At 33.8% G+C, this 26,016-nt stretch overlaps 1 protein-coding gene across 4 annotated transcripts; it reads right to left on the bottom strand.

Moving 5' to 3' along the window:
* Positions 1–437: 437 nt before the first annotated feature.
* LOC116346655 lies at positions 438–25,365 on the bottom strand. Of its 4 annotated transcripts, none has more exons than XM_031776823.1 (5): positions 24,697–25,365; positions 2,636–3,452; positions 1,762–1,947; positions 1,246–1,361; positions 438–1,180 (listed from the first exon to the last, which is right to left on the bottom strand). In XM_031776823.1, exons 2-5 carry the CDS (start codon positions 2,814–2,816, stop codon positions 1,112–1,114), a joined length of 552 nt encoding a protein of 183 aa, XP_031632683.1. In that variant the 5' UTR covers positions 2,817–3,452; positions 24,697–25,365; the 3' UTR covers positions 438–1,111. The 4 variants fall into 4 exon arrangements, with proteins under 4 accessions (XP_031632683.1, XP_031632686.1, XP_031632684.1 ...); XM_031776826.1 differs by lacking the exon at positions 24,697–25,365 and adding an exon at positions 14,450–14,465; XM_031776824.1 differs by lacking the exon at positions 24,697–25,365 and adding an exon at positions 10,284–10,301.
* Between the last annotated feature and the right edge of the window lie 651 nt (positions 25,366–26,016).

The raw sequence follows: 26,016 nt of genomic DNA, 5'->3' as shown, positions 1-26,016 counted from the left end.
AATGAATACATCATTCAAAGTATTGTCCATCGCTAGCCACTACTTTTCCTCCTTTCTCGGGCAATTTTCGGATTCCATGTCCAAAAGAGTTTAAGGTTTTTTAAAGTTTGCACATAATTGATCAGAAACGGTGCACTGCATCGATTGAAATGAGTGGTATTCAGAAAAAGGGATGTACATCCAACAACTACAATTAGACTGAAAATCTTTGATTTTCATCGTAAATATTTTTCAATTGAGCATAAATATTTCATAGATTTTTCACAAATATTCTAGCAAATATTTAAATATATATTGTGGACATTATTAGTAAACTTACCATACAAAAATGTTACTTACGTTACTGAAATTGTGTCAAACACTGTGCAATAGTTGAATAATAAAATGCATTTACAGGATAAATGTCGTGTACATTAAATTTACATTTATTAGCCGTGTCATTTCAAATATTTTGTTATTTATTTTTGTGTATGTACAGGTAATTTAAAATTCGTCTGACATAATTTAACTTGGTTCAATTGAAGTGGATTCCGAGAAGCGAAAGCATGACAATGAAATGTTTAAAGCACAGTCCAAGTTAAATTTTAAATGATGAACGCTCACACATAGAACTGACATGGAATTAATAAAATTAATTTAAAATCGAATCAACTGCTGTGAAATCGCTTATTGTTCGTGCATGTGTTAATGTTGTCCATAATGGTGATTGATCAATGTGCGATTGAAATAATCGACGTCGTTTACTATCGCGATGTCGTTCATTTAAGCAATCGCTACTGCCATTTTCAATGCATCGTTTTTTCTTCGGACAATGTGATATACTGCTAAGTGTTTTACTTTTATGTAGGATTTTACGCTGTCTAATGCCGTTTTTAACGTTATCAAAGCTTTTCGACCGTTGAATTATGGCAACGCCGTTTGTGGTGCGATTTCGTCGTTTCGATATAGAATTAAATGAATGGGCCGTTGTTTTTTCTTGAATTTCATTGGTTAAGCGTGTGGTTGATACTAAAGGCAAATTTTTATTTATCGACTTTGGATCATCGATGCCATTTACTTTTATGGTATAACTGATGGAAAACGACGATGAAGCGGTTGTATTAACTATTTGTTAGCTACTACTAGATTCACAAGCTCTATAATGTGGGTCTGACGGTGATTCGGGCGTCATTAAATCAGTCTGTGAAATAAAAAAAAATGTTTTTAAATCATTTTACATAATCATTTTTATTAATAAGAATGTACCTGTGTCTGTTCCTGATCGCTGCGTTCCTCCAACACTGTATCCAAATCTAACGAGGGAAATCCTCTGCTGAGGCTTCGTTCAGAACGTAAACTGACAGCTCTCGTGGTACGGTTAGCTGTGTAAATGATACAAATATCTTCCATTTAATATTATTTAGTTTTTTTCCATACATGGATTCATGCATTTTAACGATAAACAAACCCACTTTTTCATCATTCCAACGTACATTTTGTAAATTTAAAAGTAAATTATATCTCTACATTTTCACTACATCACATTCTATTTACATATATTTGTGAATTTTGATCGAAGTAAAAGCAAAGATAAATAGAATAAAAAAGAGAAAACAAACACAACGAAAGCAATTAAAAGCACTCGTATTCATGCTAGCAAAGCGATTGAGCAAAAAAATATATGAATAGTTAGAAAAATTGCAATCAAATAAGAAATAGAGATGAAAAAAAAAACACAACGAAATCAAAGAAAGAAAATTCCAATTAGCGCTTCATCCTTACTGAGCCTATGGATAGGACTAAATCTCACAAGCGAGACAGCATGGTCCTGTAAATCATAGTTACGACGACGATCCCGTTCGCGTGCCATTTTAGCGCGATGACGCAAACAGCATATCACCAACAGAGCCAACAATGGGAAGCCAAAAATACACGACACAATCGGGATGACTATCGATTCAGGTGACACTGTGAATATGGAAGAAGAAAAAAAACCACATATCGCATTTAAATACATTTATTACTATTCGGTGTGTTGTTAAATTGCAATTTGAATTATTCCCAAACGTAAAATAGTACGGAATCTTTTTTTTTGTTTTTGATAAAATAATATGGATTCGTGTGGTGGATTGAACGGTTTTTGTAAATCGATTTATGCTACGAGCTGTTGTTTTTCCCAGTGACAACACAGAATCAATTTCAATGATGGTGAATGATGGATACATCCATTACATTTCCATAACAATACATTCATAACATAAATAAAATAACGAAAAGATAATATGCATTACAATTGGTTAAAAATTTGGTTAGGTAAATGGTGTTTGCAAGTTTTTTCGGGATATTTGTTTATTCCTTTGAATTTACTTTCGAGGAAAAAAAACTGGGGCAAATCATTTGTTTTGTTATCATCGTGGAATCTCATTTTCGTGCTTCTGAACTCACTGAAAATTCTGATTATCACAATATGTGATGACTGAAAGAAACCGAAAATGTAATGAACGTCTCTCTATTCACTGCAATTGCAGTGTTAAAACGTATAAATCATTGAAAACAACAATATGATTCCTCCGTACGTGGCTCGTTGGTACTCGACAATAAACACTTGCACTGAACAGTTCTGAATAATGGTTCATAAAAAAAGTACAATGCCTACCCGTCGGATAGATGATGATTGTCCGCTTTTGTCCATTTGAACTGGCCACCGACAGATTTTTGATGATTGTTGATGTGGTTGTGGTAATTGGAATGGCCACAACGGCGGCCGCCTTTGTTGTTGCCTCAACCATTGGCATTAATTTTTCCGTTGTAATGTGCGTTGAATTTATGCTGGGCATTATGGAATTTTCGTGCAGCTTTTATCGTCGTAATTCTGCTTGCGCTAATAAGTGAATGTATGCGTGGTTGTGTGAATGCGTTGGATGACTTACATTACACCATTCATTCAAAACAAACTGACAAATGATGGCAATGATATTAAATGTCTAAGATAAATATTTTGACAAATTCGATGCGGCGTGTTTCTGTGTTTTGCGATTATTTGCTATACATGTATATATATTCAATGTGATTGTTTGCCGTGTGCCTTTTCCTCTTTCACTCTCTTGTTCGAGTACTTTATTTAATTTCCTTTTCAATTACATTCATTTCGATGCGATTTGCGGTGGTATTTTTTCTTCCGGATACACATGCGATTGATGTTTCAAATGGTTTAAATTTGGCATCGTACCCAACCAGTTAACATAATAAATTTGCTATAATTCGATTTGATGAGATGAAATAAATAGATTTCCTTGTGTTTAAGCTTTGTTATTCTTGGATTTATCGATTGCCGGATGATAGTAATTTGTCGATGATTATGAAATTCTAAAAGTGTTCAACTGTCTAGCGTTTCTTTTAAAATCATCGTATTATCCAGAGTCCGTAATTCATTCACGGCACCGAAAAACAACGCTCCGACTCCAAAATGTGTGCTGCAAATGAATAAAACAAAAAGAAGAAGAAGAAGAAGAAGATAATCAGTAAATATGATGGCAATTTATGAAAACTATGAGTGGAAAAAAAACAAAATACATTTCGTTTCATTTATAACTTTGTGCTATCGATTTGAACACGATTCGCATCTTTTTTGCGCAACGATTCACCAATTTTCTGTACAATGGTTTTCATTCAGTCAGATGAAAACAATGCGACATCGATAAATTCAACTGGCATAATCGTGTCGTTTCGAATACATCAGCCAAAATCGGGTTAGTCGACAACAGTGTAAGAGATATGCAATTTTCTGTTTTACTTTTTCAAAACATGGAAGTGGAAATGTGTCCAACAAAAATCATGAACAAAATGAAGAGCGCTTGAATCTATGACGTACATAGTTGTAATAAAAAAAATATTTTGTTTGCAAAAGATTCAGGCGCCCTTGAACTAGAACAACAATAAAACTGTTTTTTTTTTTCGTTTTATTTGATTCGATTTTCAGAAAGCAGTCATGTAAATCGGTACAATGGATAGAGAGAGAGTGAGAGAGAGAGAGAGGGAGAGACTTTTCAATAATAAATTTCGTCTCATTTATTTCCTTATTCTGACATTTAGTGTTTTTTTTGCTATGGTCTCCGAAGCATACATCAGCATTACAAATCACACACATGGAGTGTGAGACAGAGATAGAGATGAATGAATGGATTCGTTCACTATACATTTTCGCTTTATCTATGTATAGTCTGTCATTCCCTTGCGGTTAAAAGTGTCCTTTCTCATCCGTGACTGCAATTCAAAAATGTTTAGAGATCTGGAGAGGGGGTTATTTTCGTAGTGTTCATGTGTGCTAGTCGAATCGACCATTTCAAAGTGAATCAGCTCATTTCCTTATTTCCGAGACGCTTGCAAATTCCATAGCAGCAAAAACAAAAACTAAAATCTCCAATTCAATTTTCAAAACATTCATTTTATTTGTCTCGTTATCTCCGTTTTCTTAATGCAATGGTAAGAGGCAGAGAGAAAAGATGAGACTGGTTCAGGCCTTGGAGAATTCAATTTCATCCGAACACTGAACAGGCAAGTGTTTTTATGGCTCTTTTATGATTTGCTTAATTTCCCATTTCTGCACTGCAGTTCGTGCGCATTTGTTTCAAGTATGCACTGAAAGAAAATTGTAATTTCGGTCATTTCATTTTGGAATTGAAAATTGTGCGCGTTATTCGATAAAGATTTTAACAGCCGCACGGTTTTTTTTAAAACCATCATAAAACTGAAAGCCGTAAATTGAACGACCGGGATTTCGTATTTCCTGCGACCGGACAGTCGATTTATGCATGTAGCTTCTCATGCAAGCCGCAAATTGTTCGAGTGCATTTGTGTTGAATTTTTTTTTGGAAATTGAATCGCATTGGAATGCATTGCAGAACATATAATTGGCAGGATTAGGAAAAAAGTTAGTAGCAAGTTTTTTTCTGGTTCTAGCATTAAAAAGTAGAGAAAGCGGATAAATTAACAAAATCAAATCAAACATTAATCTCTTTTCGGATTGTGATATGAGTGTTCTTATATGACTCTGCTCACAATGAAAATGCCACAATGTTTTTCGGTACTTGTTTTTTTTATTTGTATTGACGGATACAAAATGTATGGCAAAGTTATTTCATTCGAATAATGAAACTCGGAAGATTTAAACCGACTTTGGGTTGTTTCGATTTTTGATAACAGCTGCTGGTATACCATTTCAAATGGTTGCAATATGATAAATAGCATGAATGCTTGTTGTGCTAAGTAACACTCGCTGAGACATTGTGAAAAATGTGTTTCTTTAACAGAAGATATTCCAGCATCCAACAGCCATGTTTTCGTTTATGGCACGGTTTTTACCGTGTATAGCACAAAAAGTAAAGAGTATACAGGTACTAAATAAGAAAAACGATGAAATGTACGTCTATAAAATTTCAACAAGCTTTCGTCTAAACAAAAAACACACCAAACTCAAGTCACATTTCGAAATGAACTTGTTTGCCAAAAACGATGATTGAAACACTTTTATGCAATTCAATTCCGTAATAGGCATAAAGAATCTACGTGAAAACGGGTGCAAATCGTTATATCTATCGAATGGAAACACTTTCTCCATTACAAGATCTGTGAGAAGATGAAGAGAACGGCATAAAAATAGAGAGATGGAGAGGATGTGTATGGCAATAAATAAAACAAAATTACAAGTATACTATACATTTCCCGGCGAATTTTCAATTTTTACATTTTTATAGCCACCTTCTGAGTATATTTATGTTCAGTTTTTTTTTATCTATTTCCGCTTCTCACTTTTCGCACACACTTTTGGCATACACATTCATTTCGGTCGGAAACACGACTGAGTTCAATTCAAATTATATATTACATTAAAACATAACATGTCATATACATTCATACCGCAATTTGCAGATAAATACGAAAGTGGATAATAGACCTGAAGGATGTAAAACGCTTTTTGCATGTTCATACACCACCATTCATGACGGTATAAACATACAATGCCTTAAAGCTTAAGCGATGGAATGGACTTTCCTTTTTCGTTCGTAATATTTTAAGCGAGCATTTTTTCAGCATGAATTGCTGCCAATGTAGGAAAAGCGTTTGCTTTTGAAGAGATCATATTCGGTTTTAATTTATAAAGGCTTATGAATACCATTTCTATATTTGGAACGCTTTTCTCAGTTTTTTCCCATTTTCTATAATGGCAAAACTATTGCCAGGATACAAAAAAAAATATTTTCTTTTTCATGAAAATGCTTTCAAGTAAAGTGGTAAGAAATCGTAGAAAAGAAAGAGAAAGAGTAATATAAAGCAAGAGAAAGAGAAAGATAATGTAGAATGTATTAATTTGTGCCGGTTTTACTGTGAAAACACGTTTAACATAAACAACAGATGCTGAAAATCTGTTGATACTTTTATTTGCAGATTGTTTGTTCTTTTTTGGTATATAATTTCTTCAAATGTTGAATACATTTATCATATACCCTCAATCCGAAAATGAAGTGAATATATGCACACAACATTATGTATGTTTTGACCTTATAAGTGTGGGTACAAAGAATTAGCCGCCGCAAAAAAAAAGATCGAATACGAAAAAAGAGTTGATTTAATGACGTACGAGCAACTGTTGTCGTCGGCATCATCGTCGCTTGTTTTTCCATTATATTGCCAAACAACAGCTTATACTTTTAAGCCAGCGTTGTTGGCTTTTTCTGTTTTCATTCGTCGTTGAATGCTAAAAATGAAATTGAGACGCGATTTATTTTCTGTGTGCGTTTCTGTTATTTTGATGCTATTGTAAACTGCACGGGAAGCTCATGCTGTGATGTCAGCGGCGACGTCAACAAACTATTTCATTCTTTATGCTGCAGCTTATTATTGCTATTATTAGCATAAATTCCATTTTAACTTGACACTTGGCATGGTTGTGTCCCTTCTCCTTTTTTCTCACTGCTTTTGTCTCTCTCTTCTAATCCCAGTTCAGCTTTCATGTTGTCGCAATGTGTTAAATATAACTTTGGGTTTTTTTCCTTCGCTTTTTTGCAATGGTTTTGAATTGGCTGAACTCGTAAAATGACACCGAACGCCGGATTGAAACGAAACGAAATGTGAAACTGCACAATTGAATTCTCTTTCGAACATAATGTTCGATTAGCAGAATATAAGAGTCAGCTTTCGTTAATTCCCAAACAACTTTATAATAGAAAAGGATCTCGTTTATTTGGTGCATTGGGTAAGCTTGAGAGCATTCTGCGTGTGTAAAATATCGTGAAATAAGAGATAGACAGAGAGAAGAGAAAGAGAGAGAAACGGTCAGAGCATGTGAAAATGAAGAGCAAGAAAAGCAAATTGAATCTGAACATGGTTTTTGCTTTTAAAGAAAATTGGCCATCTGACGCACTTATTATTTCTCGCATCACAATGCACAAACACTTTGACTGATAGATTTTTTTACTGCAACGACAAATACGCTGGACGATCGTCAGTGAATACATGCATTTCACGTCACCAGTTTTACGGTCATCGTACACATACACATAGAGTGAAAAAGTGAGCATATTTCTGGCGATAGGAAGAGACGGGCACAAGGCGTACAGAATAACTTTTAAATACTTTCCGTAGAATCCATTGACACCGAAGCAAATTCGTCTACCATCAAAATGAACGATAAAAATTTCACGACATCAAATTAACTCGTACAACCGTTCAATAATAAAAACATTGTTTTATGTGCATTTAATCGATTCGAATCGTACTCTTTTGCGCCAATTTTAAAAGTGTAATAAAATCGAGTGTAAATTATGCATAATTTATGAACACATTGATCAAATATCCAAGCGATAATTGATTTTTTTTTTTTGCTTCATTTACCATTTGATGGCAAACTATTTATAGAATAGTTTGGGTAAATAGTTTAGTTTTTTTTTTTTTATATTGAAAATTATCGTTAAAGTAAAATTACCAGTGCATGATACAGAATATTAAAAATTATTATTAATAGTGAAGTCTGCGAACTGAATTGAAATGTGAGTTGTATTGTATGTGAGCATCGGATTCATTATGCGATTCCATTACAACGAAGACAGAGATTCAATTAAATTTGGCTCATAATTAAATTTTACGGATGAAATACTATCGAAACTACCACAAAATCCAAACGAAAATAAATTTTTATTGAAAATAATTGAAAACGATGACAAAATAAAATTTGCATATTGAAAACAATACCATTTTACAAAACAAACGCCATCAAATTTCATTGAATCGGAAATAATTGATATCAGCTGCTGTTTTTTTGTTGATGATGTTGTTCGTCAGACTTTATCCAATTCATTTTCATGAATAATTCACACTTCAATTTCCACCAAAGCTTTTACATTGAAATGATGTCTTGTCTACTAGCTCCGCTGCGTGTTGTTTGTTGTTTCAGCTTAATCCAAAGCTTGAAAAACAAAATCCAAGTGTCTCAATGACGACATCGATTGTTGATGGTTGCTTTGCTATGCTGTTTCAAGCGGTTTTCGGTTCGTGTGCCAGAAGTTGAATGCACCATATTTTTTGATGAAATTGCCATTATTCGTGTCGCGTAATTGTTTTCTATATTATCTATTTAATCAATCGCTTTGTGCCATCAGAATGACAAGTACTTCTTTACAAGTAATTGAGCCTATGTCGTCATCACCATCGCTCCACTTCACTACTATGGGAAATAACATAATAACTGAATTAGTTGCGATGACGTTTATGAGTGGTTATATTTTGTCATAGAACGCGCTCTCAGAATCAACGATATTATTTTAATTTTGCCTCTGAGAATTTGGCCTGCCAAACATCCGTAATCGAAATTTGCGATTACCAGTTATTCTGCCTTTCATTTTTCTCTTGAGACACAGAATCTCGTGCATTTATCGAACAAATGATGATTATATTTTGAATTGCACACGATGTACCCTTAACGACGTTCATTTCATGTATACACTTTTCATTTGCACGAAGCATTTTTCATTTTCAACCATTAAATGACAACGACGAGTGCCGTGTATTTTGCTAGTGGCAAAGAAATAGAACCGCTCTAAATAATATATTGAATAGAGTGTTGCAAAGTTAAGAATTTTTTTAAAATTTTGAATCCAACTCAATGAAGCAAACAATATTCAAATGCATTTAAATAAGTTCAAGACGTTCATATAAAATGTATTTGAAAATTAGTTGAAATGATACACCCTAACATTCAATTTAACATGGTGTATTAGAGCTATATGTATAAATTTGTGTTGTTGTTGAATGATAATTATCGCATCGCCATTTTTGGGTACTTTATTTTGCATCGTTCCTTTTATTTCGGTGTAAAAAAATTTATTCGAAAAATTCAATGGAATGGATATAAATGCGTGAAATTCCAAGCAGTTTTTTTTCGTGATTGTTGTCGATCCATATTTGCACAAACAAAATTTTGTGCGCGACGGTTCTGTGTGTTAAAGTGAAAAGTCGAATTTTGTTTCTTATCACTTGTGCGCGCACAAAGCTGATAATGCCTTGAATATATGCGATGCTCTAATAGTGATAGCAATGGCACAAACGCACAAAATAGCGCATTTATAGACAAACACTCAAGTTGGATGACATTCAATGCACGTTTGACCCTCGTTTTGTCTCCCTTTCTCTCTCGTTTTTATCTCTTTCTACTCTCGTCGTTCTTGCTGTTTAGTGCCTCATTGGCATCCAGTACACTTTGTCAAACAAACAAACCATTCGAATTAATTTCGAAGAAAGCGCAATAGATATGGGGCAAAACAATCCCGAGACTTTGACACCATAAACTCGTACGATTACTGTCGAGTGAAAAACAAAGGGCAAAACATCACAAAAAAACACAAACCGTTTTTTTGCACTTTGAATTGTCTCTGTGTGTATATAAATATAAATCGGGAGTCGCAAAAACAACAAAAATCGATGGCAAAATCCGTATTGAAAAGTAAAAATACTTGTGACTGAAGTAATAAAATTCATGAAAATGCGTGAGTTACATAACAACATACACGCGCGTACGCCATTGAAACAATTTGTATAGCAGTGAATAATATTGTTGCAATCGGCTTCTCAGCAAATGCGTGCCACTCATAAGAAACGGCACGCACACACTTTCACTTACATCTTACACTCTTTTTCATTGCTATTGCACATACACGCATCCATCCAAACATCCATCATGTTGACAGCTCTCAGCAATGCATCCCAAAATAACAACCGTAATAGAGAAAAACAATAACAAAAAGTATACACACCACATACACTGGTGCTAGGTATTAATAGGTTTCGGGTTCGGCTATAAATAAAAAAAAATCATAAAATTAATGCGTTTCACACGCAACTTGCATGCAATTGCATATCGAAAAATGTTTCGAACGACAAACCGCACCGATTATACGTTAAAAACTGCATATCGCCTGCAAAAATACTAATCAACTCATGAACATGCATGTTCAACTACCAACATTACTCATGAAAATGATCTCTTTTTTTCGCATCTCCCACTCTCTCACTCATTCGCTTCATTTGACACATATTTTCCGTGTTTAATACACCAGCACTTCGCTTGTGAAAAGTCGGAAAAAATCCACATCCCAAATGGTTAGATTTTCAGTGGTTCGAAATCATTCATCACAAAGCCAAATACAACTTGTCATGAATTCGCGCGAATACCCGCTCACTTCGGTAGCACATTTGATTTATTAATATTGGAAATATTTGCGAGAGAGCCGGAGAGAGAGGATACATTCTCAAATACAATGTAGAAAAAACATATCTATCTCTCACGGTGAGCGCATTGTTCGCATGAACATTTCAACATTTGCTCTTCAACATGAACAAGCTATAAATTCCATTGGCGTTTGCAAACAACGTAAATTTGGTTCCGAAAAAAACACTACATTGAATATTGAACAATCAAATTCGAAAAAGAACAACCATAAATCTTTCAAAATGATCAACAGTTTATTTATAAAACAATTTTAGCTGATTCAATTGTGAGCTGTGCACATATATATAAACCTTATGCTATCTTCAAACACTTTTCGTCTATGTTTGCTCTTTACAGCGTATATTGGCCAAACATATTCATTTTGAAATGTACTTTATTCAAATTGATTCTTATTATATGATCGTTTCTTGTAATTTAATTTACGAAACGAACGATTTCCCAAAGAAAATACCATGTAAATCAACACGTTCCTAGTAATTTGGAAATTGTATTGTTTATTTGCACTTGCTTTTAATACATGCTCAAAAATCCATTTAAATGGACATTCCAGATTCGGAAATATATTGGATAAACAAACGAGAAAAAAAATTATAAAAAAAGATTAACTTAAGCTCGATTTGAGTGCTATTCATATTATACTTTGGCGTTGTACATTATACGTTTGCATGAAATATATTTGTGCCGGTATTTTGTGAAAGCACATTCTAAAGTCGTCTCTTTAATAATAAATCTCTTGGGGTTTTCCATTTTAATTCTGCTATTTCTCACCGAGCATTTCGAATTCTTGTTATCGTGTCGCTGTCATTATTTTGAATGTCAGGTGAACCAAAGTGTAGAGTACATTTGTACTCAGGTGTGTACCTATGGACACATTCAAACCGAATATTTCATATATTACACACCATTCATCCTTTACATGCTTATCTGTATACCCTTCTTTTAACAAAAAATATAAAAAAAGAATTTACAACTGACCATCGAAAATCCGTTTTCTCCAATGCCAAACAATGTTGACCAGAAGAAATGCAATAAAATATTTGAAAAACAATGTAGCATGTGCTGTGCACAGAACTATTGCCTCAAATTGGTTGACGTATCATCCTCTTTCGCTCGCAAATCCATCACACATTTGCTACAAATCACAATAGAACCAAAACATGTTCGTTCCTTGTGTTTTATGATGATACATTTTTTTCTTTTGCGGTTGATTCGGTTCGGATATGATAAGAGTCTATTTTCCTGTGAATCATTTTTTTCTTTTCATTTACAATGTTTTAAAATTGTACAATGTTGGCGTTCTGTTGTTCAAAATCTAACCATTACTGTTTTTGTTGGATTAAATTTCGGAAGTTTATCAATATAAAATGAACAAATCCAGTTGCTAAGCAGGATTTTCCATAGTGTGTATATGCCATCTAAAAAATTTCCATTTTTTTTAAAACACAATAAAATTGATGGTAGCATCCGCATTTTGCCGCAAAATAATCAAGTGGTCGTGACTTGTTCATAATTTAAATGGCCTTGGAATGTCTTATTCAGTTCCGTATATCGCTGTGTGTTTGTGTATTTTTCGCTTTTTATTATTTCATCTGTTAATAAATGGTTTTATTTTCATACTGCCGTTCATAAACCACATACAAGCGAACACAGTGTTTAATGTCACCAAATACGGTGTTTTTGTATGGAAATCCCTGCCAATGTTTGCGCATTCATTGAAATGGAAACAATACACGCATCACATCATTATCAATTCGAGTAATGGTCCCACGAACCCATCTCTCAGTGTTGTTGCGATCAATTGAGTAGAAACTTTGCATGCGAAAAATCACAATTCACTGACGCAATCTAATAATACTCTTAACATGGAAATTATCCATTAGGCAGGAATGATTATAATTAAACAAATATTCGGAAGCATTAGATTACGAAACGTCATGCCACAAATCGGTCATCCAACTGCACACCCATTGATGTCGCAATAAATGCTATTTTGCCACATCTTTGGCCTTTAACAGTCTATGCTGTCCACGCATCTGAGCTGAGAGTGGACAATGGCATTTAAAGAGTGAAACCTAATATTAAGAGCAATGACAGCGCATATCACATCGTTCATTGTTTGACAAATAATAACTTAATCTTTCCTTTTTTAGTTTGAATAGTTTTTGTGTGTATAAAACTTTCGTGTGTAATAAAAGGCAGCTTCCACATACTCGACAATGTACACATTTATGTGCACATAAAAGCATGAGCTTACGTTGTAACCCATTAAAAGGATTTAGAGTCTTCTGCAAATAACACTAAATATTACCAAAGAAGACATTATGCCATTCACTCCAGTTCTATACTCCATTTGGGTTTGTGCTATTGACAAATTTGCACTCTCCATTAAGCCATTAAAATGTTTGAACCACGTGAACCCCCTTCAACTGGGCCGGCTTAACAGGAGATTTTCAAAAAAAAATTCACTGTTTTGTGAATTTTTTTTAATCGCGTCTCTCTGAATGAGGGCGACAACATTTTATTTATGGTTATTTTACCACTCACAAAATGGTTGACGTCAGAAACCATTTGATCCGTCACATTAAATGTCTTTTAATTACATTTTTAATAAATTTTTATGTCTTTTCAACGTTATTTAATATTTAAAAAAATTTTTTAATTCTGAATGAAATGCGCACTGAGCGCAATTAAATGCAGTCGAAAATGATCCTGGTTTGTAAATTAATTGATGTTCATAAATTCATGTGTCGACAAATCAAAGCCCTTAGGAGATAAAAATGGTATCCAATATTTTGAAATCCAATTGTACCCTCTTAAGAGAGATTTCCTATGCTTTTAACGAAAGAAAAATAATCTCAATGGGGGTGTTGTGAACAAAAAATTTGAGATAAATATCCTAAAAAAGCAAACTTTCTAAAGCAGATAAGAAACAGTTGTAGATAATGACATCAAAATGTGGGCTGTGAATCAGTCGATAAATTGCAAAAAAATTGTTTGCAAAAGAAATCAAATGGTATATTGTATAACAAAAAGAAAAGAAAGCCGAAAATTGTAAGATAAACAAACCTTATCGCATTACAATTGGTTTGAACCGCAAAACATTTTGTGTTTGTATGCCTTTTCTTTTTCTCCCGTGAAAACAACTAGAGAAAAAAAGGTCTGTTTTTGGCGAACATTTGATTTATATCGGTGTGTTTAGTGTTTCCGACGTTTCGGTTCCTCAAGAAACCGCAAAGCGTATCATCAGCAGTTGCCGTCATGTCATTGACATTTTGTGTTCAGTCTCACATTTCAGCACATCATTGTTAAAAACCAGTCTATTTTCCTCACTCTATTCCACACTCCATTTTGTTCCAATATAAAGCGAGTGTTTTGCTTTTTTCGGTAATCAATGAATCAAATCGCCTCATCGTAGTTATGGCATACATTTCGACAATCACATAATCTGATTGTGAACAAATCGTACGAGAAAAGTTACAACAAATTTTACGTTGAATGCACGGCAACCAAAATGGAATAACGCTGAAAACACTTCATATATTAATTTTGTGACATTTAATATTGTATGATATTGTGTCTGCCATTCATTTCCTTTTTGTGTGTTCCGTTCAATTTTCTGTTATATTCTGATAAAGTCACTCGGAAATTCACATATATACATAAAGTTACCGTTAGCAAAATTCGATTTACCTCTTGCCGCGTAACCTCGAAGCGTTGTGCGAAAAAAAATGTTCATCTAAAATGAAGTGAAAAAAACACGAAAAAAGTAATAGAAACATGCATTAGCTCATGAAATCGTCCTTTATGATTTTCTTTCCTTTTGTTGATGAACAAGAAAAAAGAAATATCTTTGCGCATTTTATACCCATTTCATACGGTCAGTAGTGTGCGGAGGGGGGGGGGTTTACCCCCCCCTGTGATTTGGATGAGAATTTATTTTTCGTGAAATTTATTCGAAATTGCTAGGGTTTTTGATTCAAAAAGTGAGGACCTTTTTTTTTTTTTTTTTTTTTTAGCTCATCAATGTAGAAGCTAGGGTTTTTGGCTCCGAGAGATTTTTTTCCGATTTGCTAAGGTTTTTCGCGGAGAAAATTCTTTCGATTTGCTAGGGATTTTCGCCTCAAAAAGTGACTTCCAAAAAAAAAAAAAAAAAAAAACGAAAATTTGTCTAATTTGCTGGAGAATTTTTTGTTTTTGGAAAATCACCCCCCCTGAAAAATTTTCCTCGCACACTACTGTACATACGGTCTTAAGAAGTTTATCTTGTGCATGTTTATTTAAGACATGCTCGAAAGCAAAAAAGGAATATCATGAAATTGAAACGAAATTCAAAAGGACAGCAAAGGAAATGATTCGCTTATGGTAGGATGGTACAAAAGTACAAATAATTTCAATGAGAATAACATTGTTGACAATTTTTTCCGTTTGAAATTTTCAATTTGATTGCATCGCCCCAAATGGAAACATTCATGTCACATCTTTAACTAAATGCGCTTTTTTTGCTTCGAATTGTACTCTTTTTTCACGGATTTTCGGCAAGCAAAGCAAGCATTTCAACTACGCCACTATTTTATGTAGCCCATTTGAATGCAATGTTTATCACATTCGCCGTTTCCAGTTACTTTAAATAATACGACAGTGGATTTTCGCATTTTGCGATGTGCACACAATACACTGACGTCTAATATCGAGATGGAGAGTACATTACCAGTGCTCATAATGTGACGGTGTTATTCAACACGAATTCGTTTCTTCTGTTTCTTATCTGGCTTTTTAGCCAAACATTTATATTTGCAGGAAATCTCAATATGAAGCTTATATATTTACATAAAATCCATACATAAATAAATCCCAAAAATACTTGACGAGAATGAAAGCGAGCTAAGCTACTTTACATATTAATATAAAAATGTTATGAACGTCTTAACTTTCGAAGAATTTATTAATCCATTTTTTTCTCGTTGGTTTCGGAGGAGTAAAAAAAATGAAAGAATTTACCAAGTTTTGTGAATCAATGAATTTTCTTCTTAATAATCATCTCTCACACCTTATGGAGTGAAGACAAAATTTGAGGCTTGGCCAAAGGAACATTTCATCTTATGTTTATTCACTGCATTAAAATGTGTGCTGGCTTTTTTACGGATTCTATGCCCAAAATTAATATGTAAAATGTCATTGTTGTTTGGCTGTTCTTGAAATTAATTTCTTAAGGCAAAAGCATCTGTATCATTTATGCTGAGAGCTCTCGGCAAATCTCCATTTTCCAAGGATTCTTGGTGTGCTTTGAATTAAGTGGTGTATCATTTGCACACATTCAATGATGAACCGAAATATGTTCACTGAAGACGGTGGTAAAAAATCATGCATTTTATTATGTTTCGCATATTATCTGAAATGGCCATAATACACAAGGGAGTACTTTACGATTGAAAATTTATATATTTCGTCGAAAGAACAATGATGTCCATTGGTTCAAAATAAAAAAAAGATGACGAGAAACAACAACATTGTATTATTCAATTGTAAATACAAATAGAGACGATATATTATTTATTCAAACGGAAAAATTAATAAAAAGCTTTCATCTCTGCGAAGATCGGAGATTGCAGTAAACTTTATCTTTTGGAAATATTTTACGATCTCATATTTATACACGTTTATACGTTAATATGAAATGGGAATGATCAAGTTTATTAATCCCATTTAGGACGCACAGCATAATTTCCATTTTCAAAACGATTGGATATACACACGTAACACAAGGATGTTTTGAATGGCTGTGATTTTCCTGTTTGTGATTAATGTTGTTTTCCTCAAATCGAATATGGCTTATCAAATAAACTGCGAATTCCATTTCTCTTAATGGATAGCAAACAACGACGCGTTTGCACTAATTTCTATTTAAATATGAGCATTTCCGTGCGAGAGTCGATGTGCGTGCTTAACATCATTACATTGTTGGAATAAGTTTCATTTTTCGCCATTTGACGAGTATGCCCGAGTACGCCTGTGAGATTTATGGTTGGTTTGCTTATTATTGGGAGCGAGCGTGCACGGTTCTGTGTTTTCTAGCATTTTTTTTGTAACATTATTTCTTTTTATTCATATAAAACAATGTTGTGCATCTGCAAACACCAGATGTAAATAATGTTTCTAGTGTTTATCACCAGACAATGCTGCATAATCACTTGTTGGATATGGATATACAGATTAAATATTAGGTCAGCACACAAATTCTGCGTGGAAAGTTTCAAAATGTTCAATGCTCAAACTTTGATTTACGTTAAGATATACCATACCATTCAATTCGTTTACTTTGTAAATAACCGTTTGCATATCATTGTCTGCATTGCAGAAACGGCAACTTTGTCGAATAGTATAAATGTTTGCAACAAAAGAATACCAGAGATTTTACAACAAAGCCATAAACTAACCTTAAAACTAGCACAAAGGAAAGCTAAATTCCGTTGCAAGTTTTTGTAGCCGCTTCAAAAATAAACATATCGCTCACAATGGGATGGATGTTTATCAAAAACTATTGAATTTCGAATTTGAATTTTCCGCTTCATTAAATGAAAGCCGTTAATAGGCGGGTTCGACACGATTGGTTTGGTATGGATTGGAATGAAAATCTTGTGAAATGTGCGAATATAAAAAAAAACGGCATTTGCAAATGTTGTAAAACAAATAAAAATGAATGATACAAGAAGAGGATGACGAAGTGATTGTGTGTTGACGTCATTGTCATCAAACTCAATCCGCCCATAGTGTTGACAGAAACGCAACATTGAGTGAAAATAAATGAATATGAATGGAAATAATACATTTTCCATTACATTATGATAATTGCGTTGTGTTGAAGCGCACGGCAATCAAAAAGCGACAAAATAACCAAATTTATATGATTTTGTCGAAAGTATAAATGAATTTCTTGCTTATTCACTTTGCCTCACAATTTCACTTATGCGTACACAACACAAACAGCAGAACATTTTATTTGATGTAGTAGACAGAAACACACAACAACACGCGTCCATGCTCTAAATAGTTTGGCAAAATGTTATGATACACTTTTTGAGGCGAAAAATAACTTAAATGATTTTTTTTTGCTCAACGAGAGAGTCGGTGTTGAAAAATGAGAAGTTCTTGTGCATTTTTTTTTTTTTTTTGGTTTCTTTCATCGTCCCGACACTTGGATACATTCTGAAGTGGTGATGTTTAGATTACCATAAATGATAACGCAGTTAGTTGATGATTGATGTCAAACATCTGTGTGCCCCGTCGATAATGGCACGGTAATACTTGACGAATGACACCATTCAAATGCCATTTGGCTGCAAACGAAATTTTCACTCATACACATACCCTGATTACATTTTGACACGATACATTTTGAGCGCGCATTTCATAACAACAGTATACACATTTTCTACGCTATTTAATTCATGCTATGTTGCGTTGTCTTTACGCACAACATTTGTTACATCATCAAATGTGAATAAAATTGGAGTGTGGGTTGAAAAACAACGCGCTTTTATACTTTGAAAATTTGATTTGTTGTGAATACTCCGAACGGTGGCGCAACACAAAACTTTTCACACAGATGCGAAGTCGAGAAAAAAGAAATCGGTTCTATCGGGGTGATAACTTCATGCAAACCAGAAGATACAACAATCAAGTTTTAAAAAAAGGAGTAGACACTCACATGCAGTTGTGAAGATGTCTTTCTGAAAGATGTAAGTGCGCGAGAAAAAAAAAATGAGAATCGGATTTGTTCTCAAATCGAGGGTAAAATTACGATTTGCAAACTCACAAAACTTCGTTATTTAAGGAAAGCCAAGTTTCTGATAACATGGCATGAAACACGATACAAAAGTGCGTGAACACATCACAAATGATTAAACAGATTTTTTTTATTATAATTTGTCATATGCTCTGCTGTGGAAAAAGTAACTGGAAAATGTTGGCAACAAAAGCATATCACTCAATTCGTATGCAAAGTACTAAAGTGCCATTTTTCATGAACATAAAAGAAGAATCACATTAAATACATTGTTCGATAAAAGAAAATCTTTGTGATTCCATTCAAGTGCTCGATTCGATAATGACACCAAGACCCACATTTTGTGCTACCGCATAACCTTCTATTGATACCGAATTTTCCGATCGAAATATTATGCATAAACGGAAAATTCAATTTTTTTTTTGCTTCGTACTTAATTTATTCAATGGAGTTCTGTGGAATCGGTACGTCTGCTGCCTGTACGTGCATGTCTTCGTATTAAGGCTGGGTTACAAACAAAAGCTTTCTGCATATGAAACAACAAATCGACTTGTTTGTCGACATGGGAAATTCATTAGCACAGAGGAAAAGTCGCGTAATATTTTCAATGACATAAACAAAAAAATGTTTCGCAATTTTGTTCAAAAAAATCGTTGATTCAGATTTATAGACACATTTAGCAAAAAAATAATAATAGATTTCTGCCAATTTTGCTGTAAAAGAAGTCTTTAATCCCTTTTGATTGGCATACTATGTAATAAAACTGAAGTCATTTAAATTGAAATTCCCAAAGCATTGGCACCAATGTAATTAATAACCAATCTAAAAATCTTTTAAAAGAAAATAATTACTTCTGGTCGCGTCAAAGTTAAAGTATAGTGGAAATAGTTTATTTGACACTCGCAAAAAAGAAATCACATCGAAAATAAAATGCGAGCGTAATGCCAAGATTATGATATATAATTATAACCGAAATGGTCGTCTGGTATTACAAAAAATTATTATTATTACTTTGGCCAAGTTTTATGGGTGAGCTATATTGTGAGAGCTATAAAAGAACTAGGTAAACAGTTTGAAACATATGGAGTCATCCATAAATATTATAACCAGTCGATTATATTAATTGGAAAGTTGAATTCGATTTCCGAGCGAAATCTCTCTCACGATATAGACACAATGAATTGATTTTTCTGTGATAGTCATCAAGAGATATTAGACACACCATGACATTCACTTCAATGCGGGCCGTCACACAGTCAGTTTTATCGGTAAATCAAATAATAAATCAATTTCGTATCGCAGTCATCTTCTTTTGGCAATTTTCCGGCAAAAAAAAAATGTTCGAACTGTGATTTATTCGACAAAACTGAGCATAAAATACATTCGACACTCGTTGGCCGGCAAAATAATATTCCAAATGGAAATATAATTGCTAAATTGTCCGACGTTTTACGTTCTTTATTTCTTTTTTTCGTCGTCCTTCATCAAATGAATGCCACAATTTCGGTTGTTGCTAGACAATTTCAGGCATTGTTTGCCTGTCGTTCTTATTAACTTATTCATTTGGTAATGGTGGTAGTGGCAGTCTTGATATCGGTGTCTATATAATATGGGCTGAAATGCGTGCGTGTGTTTATGGTAAAAAACGGTTTTTGCGGGCACGATTTGCATAATATTATTTACGTGTGCCACAACATTTATTTGCGGTGCTCGTAACCGCTAAATGTTTGTATTGCACGTAACATAGGCACAATCATTAAATCGACGAACAAAAAAAATCGACATCGAACTTGAGACGCATCATAACCGTTAAGCATATATTGTAGTCACATTTCTTTTTGTCGCTCTTTATATTTTTGTTCGGTCTTTTTTTGTTGGTGGTGGTGCTGCAAACAAATGAACAATTGGAAAGAAAAGAAAAAGCGACGCATTGAGAGCATTCTTCAAATAATTGTACGATTGTGGTTTATACTGTCTGCGAAGACATCATTATATTCAAGAAGCATTGAGTTTACTAGCACCATCAGGGATGGACATATAAATGAACCGCAATGAGCTCTATTTCAGTTTTACTGAAATTGAGAGTACAAACTTTTATCTCTTTGCCATAAAAACAGTTTGATTTCCTTTTTTTCTTCCTTTCAAGCATTTACCATCTCTGTTTGTGTTGTTAATATTGCGTGATGCCTTGTGATGCCTGATATTTCTGTACCGCAATTCTGAATGAGACGAATGAAGTGCGCGCGGTTTTTTTTTCTCTCTCTTCATTTGACTGTCGTTACTCTCGCATTGTTAGCATAACAATGCTTGCACATACCATAATCACAAAATTCGTTAGACGCAATACGAAATTGATACACACAAAAACCATCATCAAATTCATATCTCGTAATGAAGATCGCATGACCTTTCATTAGATAATACAATATCTACATTGAAGATGACCAAAATTGAACGCATTTTTTTCTTTTTTATTTCAATTTTGTTGAAATGGAATTGTTTTTCCAATTGTTGACCCCAGTCAAGTTATACAAGCGATTCCTATGATGATTAAGATATAATTAATTTTCATCACAGTCACAGCATAACATGTTCGAAATAAATTTCAGTCAAAGAAAACGAAATTATTGATTTTTATCGCCACAACACACATAGAAGTGAATAGAAGCAGCGAGGGAGAAAAAGAGAAAGAACAAAACAATGACGAAAAATGCTTGATTTGACTTTCTTCTGATATCGGCGATGACGTGCGTTCATGATAAAACATTTACGTGAATACGAATGAAAAAGAATATTCGTAAAGAAAGTTTATTTATTCATTCGATTCGAATTCAGTTCAAATAAATACTAAAAACTCGAGAGAATGTTTCTATTTTAAAATCTTAAGAAGGCAATAATATGGAAATTCAAGGCTCAAAAGCTTTGAAAATATGTTTTGCATTTTGCCGTTTTCCAATGCTTTTAAGCCCGGTTTTTGGTCGGTCACTGACAACGTGGACCTCTTGCGGTAACAATGCCTGTTTTGATTTTGTTTCATGTTTTTCTAATGTTGACGATCACGACCATGCAATGTAACTTCCTCGCCATTTTCGTGCACCCTCCAATTTAATTGACAATTTTTTTTTCAGCATAATTTCTATGATGATGTGAGTGGCCGTTTTTTGCTCTCATGACCTCATGATCAGACATTAGGTTTGAGCTATAGATATAGCGGCTGCTATTTCATAGCTGCTATTCATAGGCGCTATTTATCTCGTTTTAATGCATTTATGCATATTGTGCGTTATTTTCTACATCTCTCTCGTACTCACATTCAAATGTACAAAAGAATAGTAGGCCATGATATTCCTACTCGGTGTTAAACACAGCACACAAATTAAATAGCGCCTATGAATAGCACCTATAAAATAGCAGCCGCTATATGCATAGCTCGAGCCTAATGTCTGCTCATGATTGTCGGTGCGTAAAATTCATCGTAAGCCTCATGCAACATCTTGAACACCACTTATTTCTTTATTGTGCCGACGGGGCTGGTAAAATGAATTCATTCATTGTTATTTGATTTCCATTGAAGTTAAATGAAGCGTTCGCTGGAAAGGTTCATCGTATCCAGTGAAAAAGTGAATTAAAAAGTATAAAGTTTGTATCCATCTCTTTGAGAATTCTCTTGCAGTTTTTTTTCTCTCTTTTTTTTAATAAAAGCATTTTCATTTACATTCCTTTTGTTGACGTTCCATCGTATCCAAATAAAATGTTCGCATTCCACTTGTGAGTATTTGATCTCGCATTTGGATACACGCAATATTTTGATTTATTTAAACAAAGATTGAATCAGGAGGAACGAATGTAAAAACTCCCGCCTGAACAACACACAAATGTACATAATATTGGCATTTTTATGCGAAGCGCTGTTTTTTCTCCGAATGATTTTTTTTTTGTCGTCTGAAAGGCAACGCAAATGATACAGCCACTTATTGCCGAAACTTTTCTGAATTGTTTATGTTACACGCATACGATAGAGACAAACAAAAAAAATGAACAAGCGAAATGAATTTACGGTAGCAAACATAATGTTTGATTAAAACACAATGAACCACAAATCACTTAGTTTTGCCGAGTAAATGATAATTTACTACTGGCACCGAGACGGCCTTGGCTCCATGGAGATGCAAAGCACACATAAGTGATGTACACTTCGATTGCGGCAATATTGTTGTTTTTTTTTTTTGAAATGCGAAAAAACTGTAGATTTCAAATTATTCAAACGATTTGTTTTATACTTCCGCATTTCGACGTTGTTTTTTTCAATAGATTTCCAAAAAAGAGGGGCATAAACTAATTTCAATTTGCATTTCATTGAATCAAACTTATTGTATCAACATCGAATCTCCCAGCTGATTTCCGTTGATTTTTGTCAATTCACGCTTACTTTACTTCAAACTGCTGTTATTACAGCAAAACGCGATACAAAAGAGGAACTAATTTAATTTCTGGGTTAATTTGATTTTAATTACTTTAATCCAGTTGCGGTGACTTTCTAACGATGTTGTAATTGTGTTAATACTTAAATTTTGCATGTAAATTGCCGAAAATTCATTGTCGATTGCAACTTTTTTTTGCTTAAAGAAAAAATACGGAAGGAATAATTAAGTGAAATTAAATAAAACGTTATGCGCTCTTTTCGTTTTATCTTCAACACGAAATGGGGGTTTGCAACAAGGTTACTTTTATTGAAGGAGAATAGAAGGGGTATCGTCCCAAATCTTCTATCTAAAGAATCGTTTTGATCCCGATGGTCATATCGAACAAATAGTTTAAGTTTCTGCAAATTAAAATGAGCTTTTCTTTAGTTTATCCAAATCGATGTATATAGCTTTTCATTACATATGTACAGAATATGTACACAATGTATGTGATTTTTGAAGCTGAACATCTTGAAAATTACCCCTTTACAATTTTGAAATTAAACTCCCCTGGAACGCGACCGTCAGAAGCTTTGTTCATTACACTTGTTTCAACCATTTTTGTGTAAGCATCTGTAATAGTTCATATCGACCGGCATTTTTTTTCTTCATTTTTGCTAATCGGTTCGATATAAGTTTTCGTTTGATGTACTTATTAAAATTAATGACCAAATGAGGTCAATACAACGGAAATTGATTGAAACTTTTCACCACTTTTCGATAGAAAAATTTGCATTTTTCCCGTCCCTTCATTGACTCTTCAAACTCAATTAATTACGGAAAGACGCTCACTTTCACTAATTAAAAGAATTATCGATGACTGACTGTCTCAACTAAATGAATTATTTCTTTTCTCATCAGAACGTGATTAATGGGCTGCGTCAGCAGAAATTTCCATTATCGTCCAAATATGCATAGTCAAATTGGACCGCACTTATCTTTGTTTCTCTTTATTGATTTCGGTTGCTATATATCTCTTTTTTTGCGTTCGATTTTTTTTTGCCAGCGGAAGTTCGGTCTCAATTTCAACAAACTTGAGCAGAATTTTAAAATGTGTGTTGAAATTTTCGATGATAGCACCATTTCTTTCAAAACAGTCAAGAATTCAGCTTGATCAGTCGATTTTCTTTCCATATTGAAAGTTTTAAAGTTTTATTCAAAGAGATAATGCACAACAAAGAATTACAATTTTGCATAAACTTTCAAATAGTTTTTCTCTGTGTTATTCCCAGAGCTATCTTAGCTGAACGCACGCTTTCCGTTCGGTTTGGATTTTGTAAGAAGAGAAAGAATTCTTTTTCAACTTAAAGTTGTAGAAAAAGTGTTTGACAAGGGGAACAATTTATTTCAATCTGTTTTCACGCCTCCAAAGCTCAAAACATTCATGAGTTTGTTTTTTTTTTGCGTGACGAAAAGTTTTAAAGTCATTTTGGATTTGATGGCATCCTGTTTGCCACTCCCGCAAATATTTATTACAATCGATCAAATTTGTCGACATAGTTAATGGTCAATGTGTTTTGATAAGCACTTTTATATGTAATGTTCTGAGACAAATTGTTTGATTTCATCGATAACATAAGTGTTAACAGATTGCTATGATTTCCCATACAAAAACATGCTCTTCGAAACGGAAGAAAACGGTTCACTTCTTCGTTTAACAAACACTCCGTAAATTAAATATATATAATTACCTAAATGTCAAAATACGTGGCTACGAAGTTTCCTTTATGCCATGAACTCATTTAACACTTGAACCAATTCACTTTTATTCATGTTCCAACAATCAGTTTATGTATCAATTTTGAAGTATTAATGCCTTTGCCTACTTAATTATTGAAATGAATTTCACACGAAATTTTTGACACTAATCAGTTGATGTACACGCACAAAATTTACCAGTTCCTTTCAATGATCAGCTAATAAAGCGATAAAACATTGACTTTAGATGACACATGAAATGACTTTTACAAAAAAAATAAGATAATGAAATGAAATATCGTAAATCACATCTTTCATTCGATCAATTCCGGGAAAAAAGGGCAGTAAATGGAAAAAGTGTTCAATCGAAAATCAGAAGAAAAATGTCAAGTAATTTGAATGTCTTTTTTTGACTTGGTTCACTCTTTCTTAACGGCTTTTGCACGATTCGCTTTCACTTGTTCCCTTTCACGTTTAAAAGCTGAATAGATTTATCGTAATTCCACCAGCAAATCGAGAACAATAAAATTTGGCACGCAACTGAATTTAGTCAATACAAACGGAGTTGTTGGCTTTTGTTTTTTTTTTTTGGCGTGAAAATATCGAGAGAAACTCACTCGATTGTGAAGAGCGATACAGACCGCACGGTGCGTGCTCCACGACAATCAAACCATAACTGAACTCAGTTCGTCTACGACGCTACAGTTTTGTTATGACGATAGAGTGTACACTCTGTGCATGGATATAGTTCTACGGTTTTGCCGTCGATTCGACAATAGCTCAGGCGAATTCTACGTACTTTCGCTTACTCTTGACTTGTGTGTGCAACGTTTTCATATTCATGATACGAATCGATTTCGTCATGTGCATATGCTCTTGTGAGAACAACAACAAAAAATGAGTTCTTTTTTCTCTTCGGCAACCATACAGCCCCATTGTTGATGTTCTTTCACCTATTTCATCGTAAAACTTGCGTTTGTTTGCATTGTTGGTTTTCGAGTGATAAACACTCTGGGACGCGATGTAAAGTGTCGGTATGGGAAGTCTAATAGCTCCAATGTCTGAAGCGCAAACAAGTTATACATACCAAATGAAAAAAATATATATCGAAAGGAACTTACCTCAACAGAACTGACTTTTTGAACAACAACATGCATTTGTTATGTACGATACGACAACAATTTGAAATTGTCTCATCAATCTCTGAACATTTTAAGTTTTTTTTTTTTTTGCAATGATGTAGTTTATCGAACGAAAGTAAAAAAACGGGCTTTGTGTGTTTTTCAAGGCTCTAAATCAAAGTGTTATAGAAT

Source organism: Contarinia nasturtii, unplaced genomic scaffold (assembly GCF_009176525.2).
Source record: "Contarinia nasturtii isolate CC-2019 unplaced genomic scaffold, AAFC_CNas_1.1 Cnas_scaffold_1627, whole genome shotgun sequence".
NCBI lineage: Eukaryota > Metazoa > Arthropoda > Insecta > Diptera > Cecidomyiidae > Contarinia > Contarinia nasturtii.
This window is presented reverse-complemented; position numbering and strand designations above follow the sequence as displayed.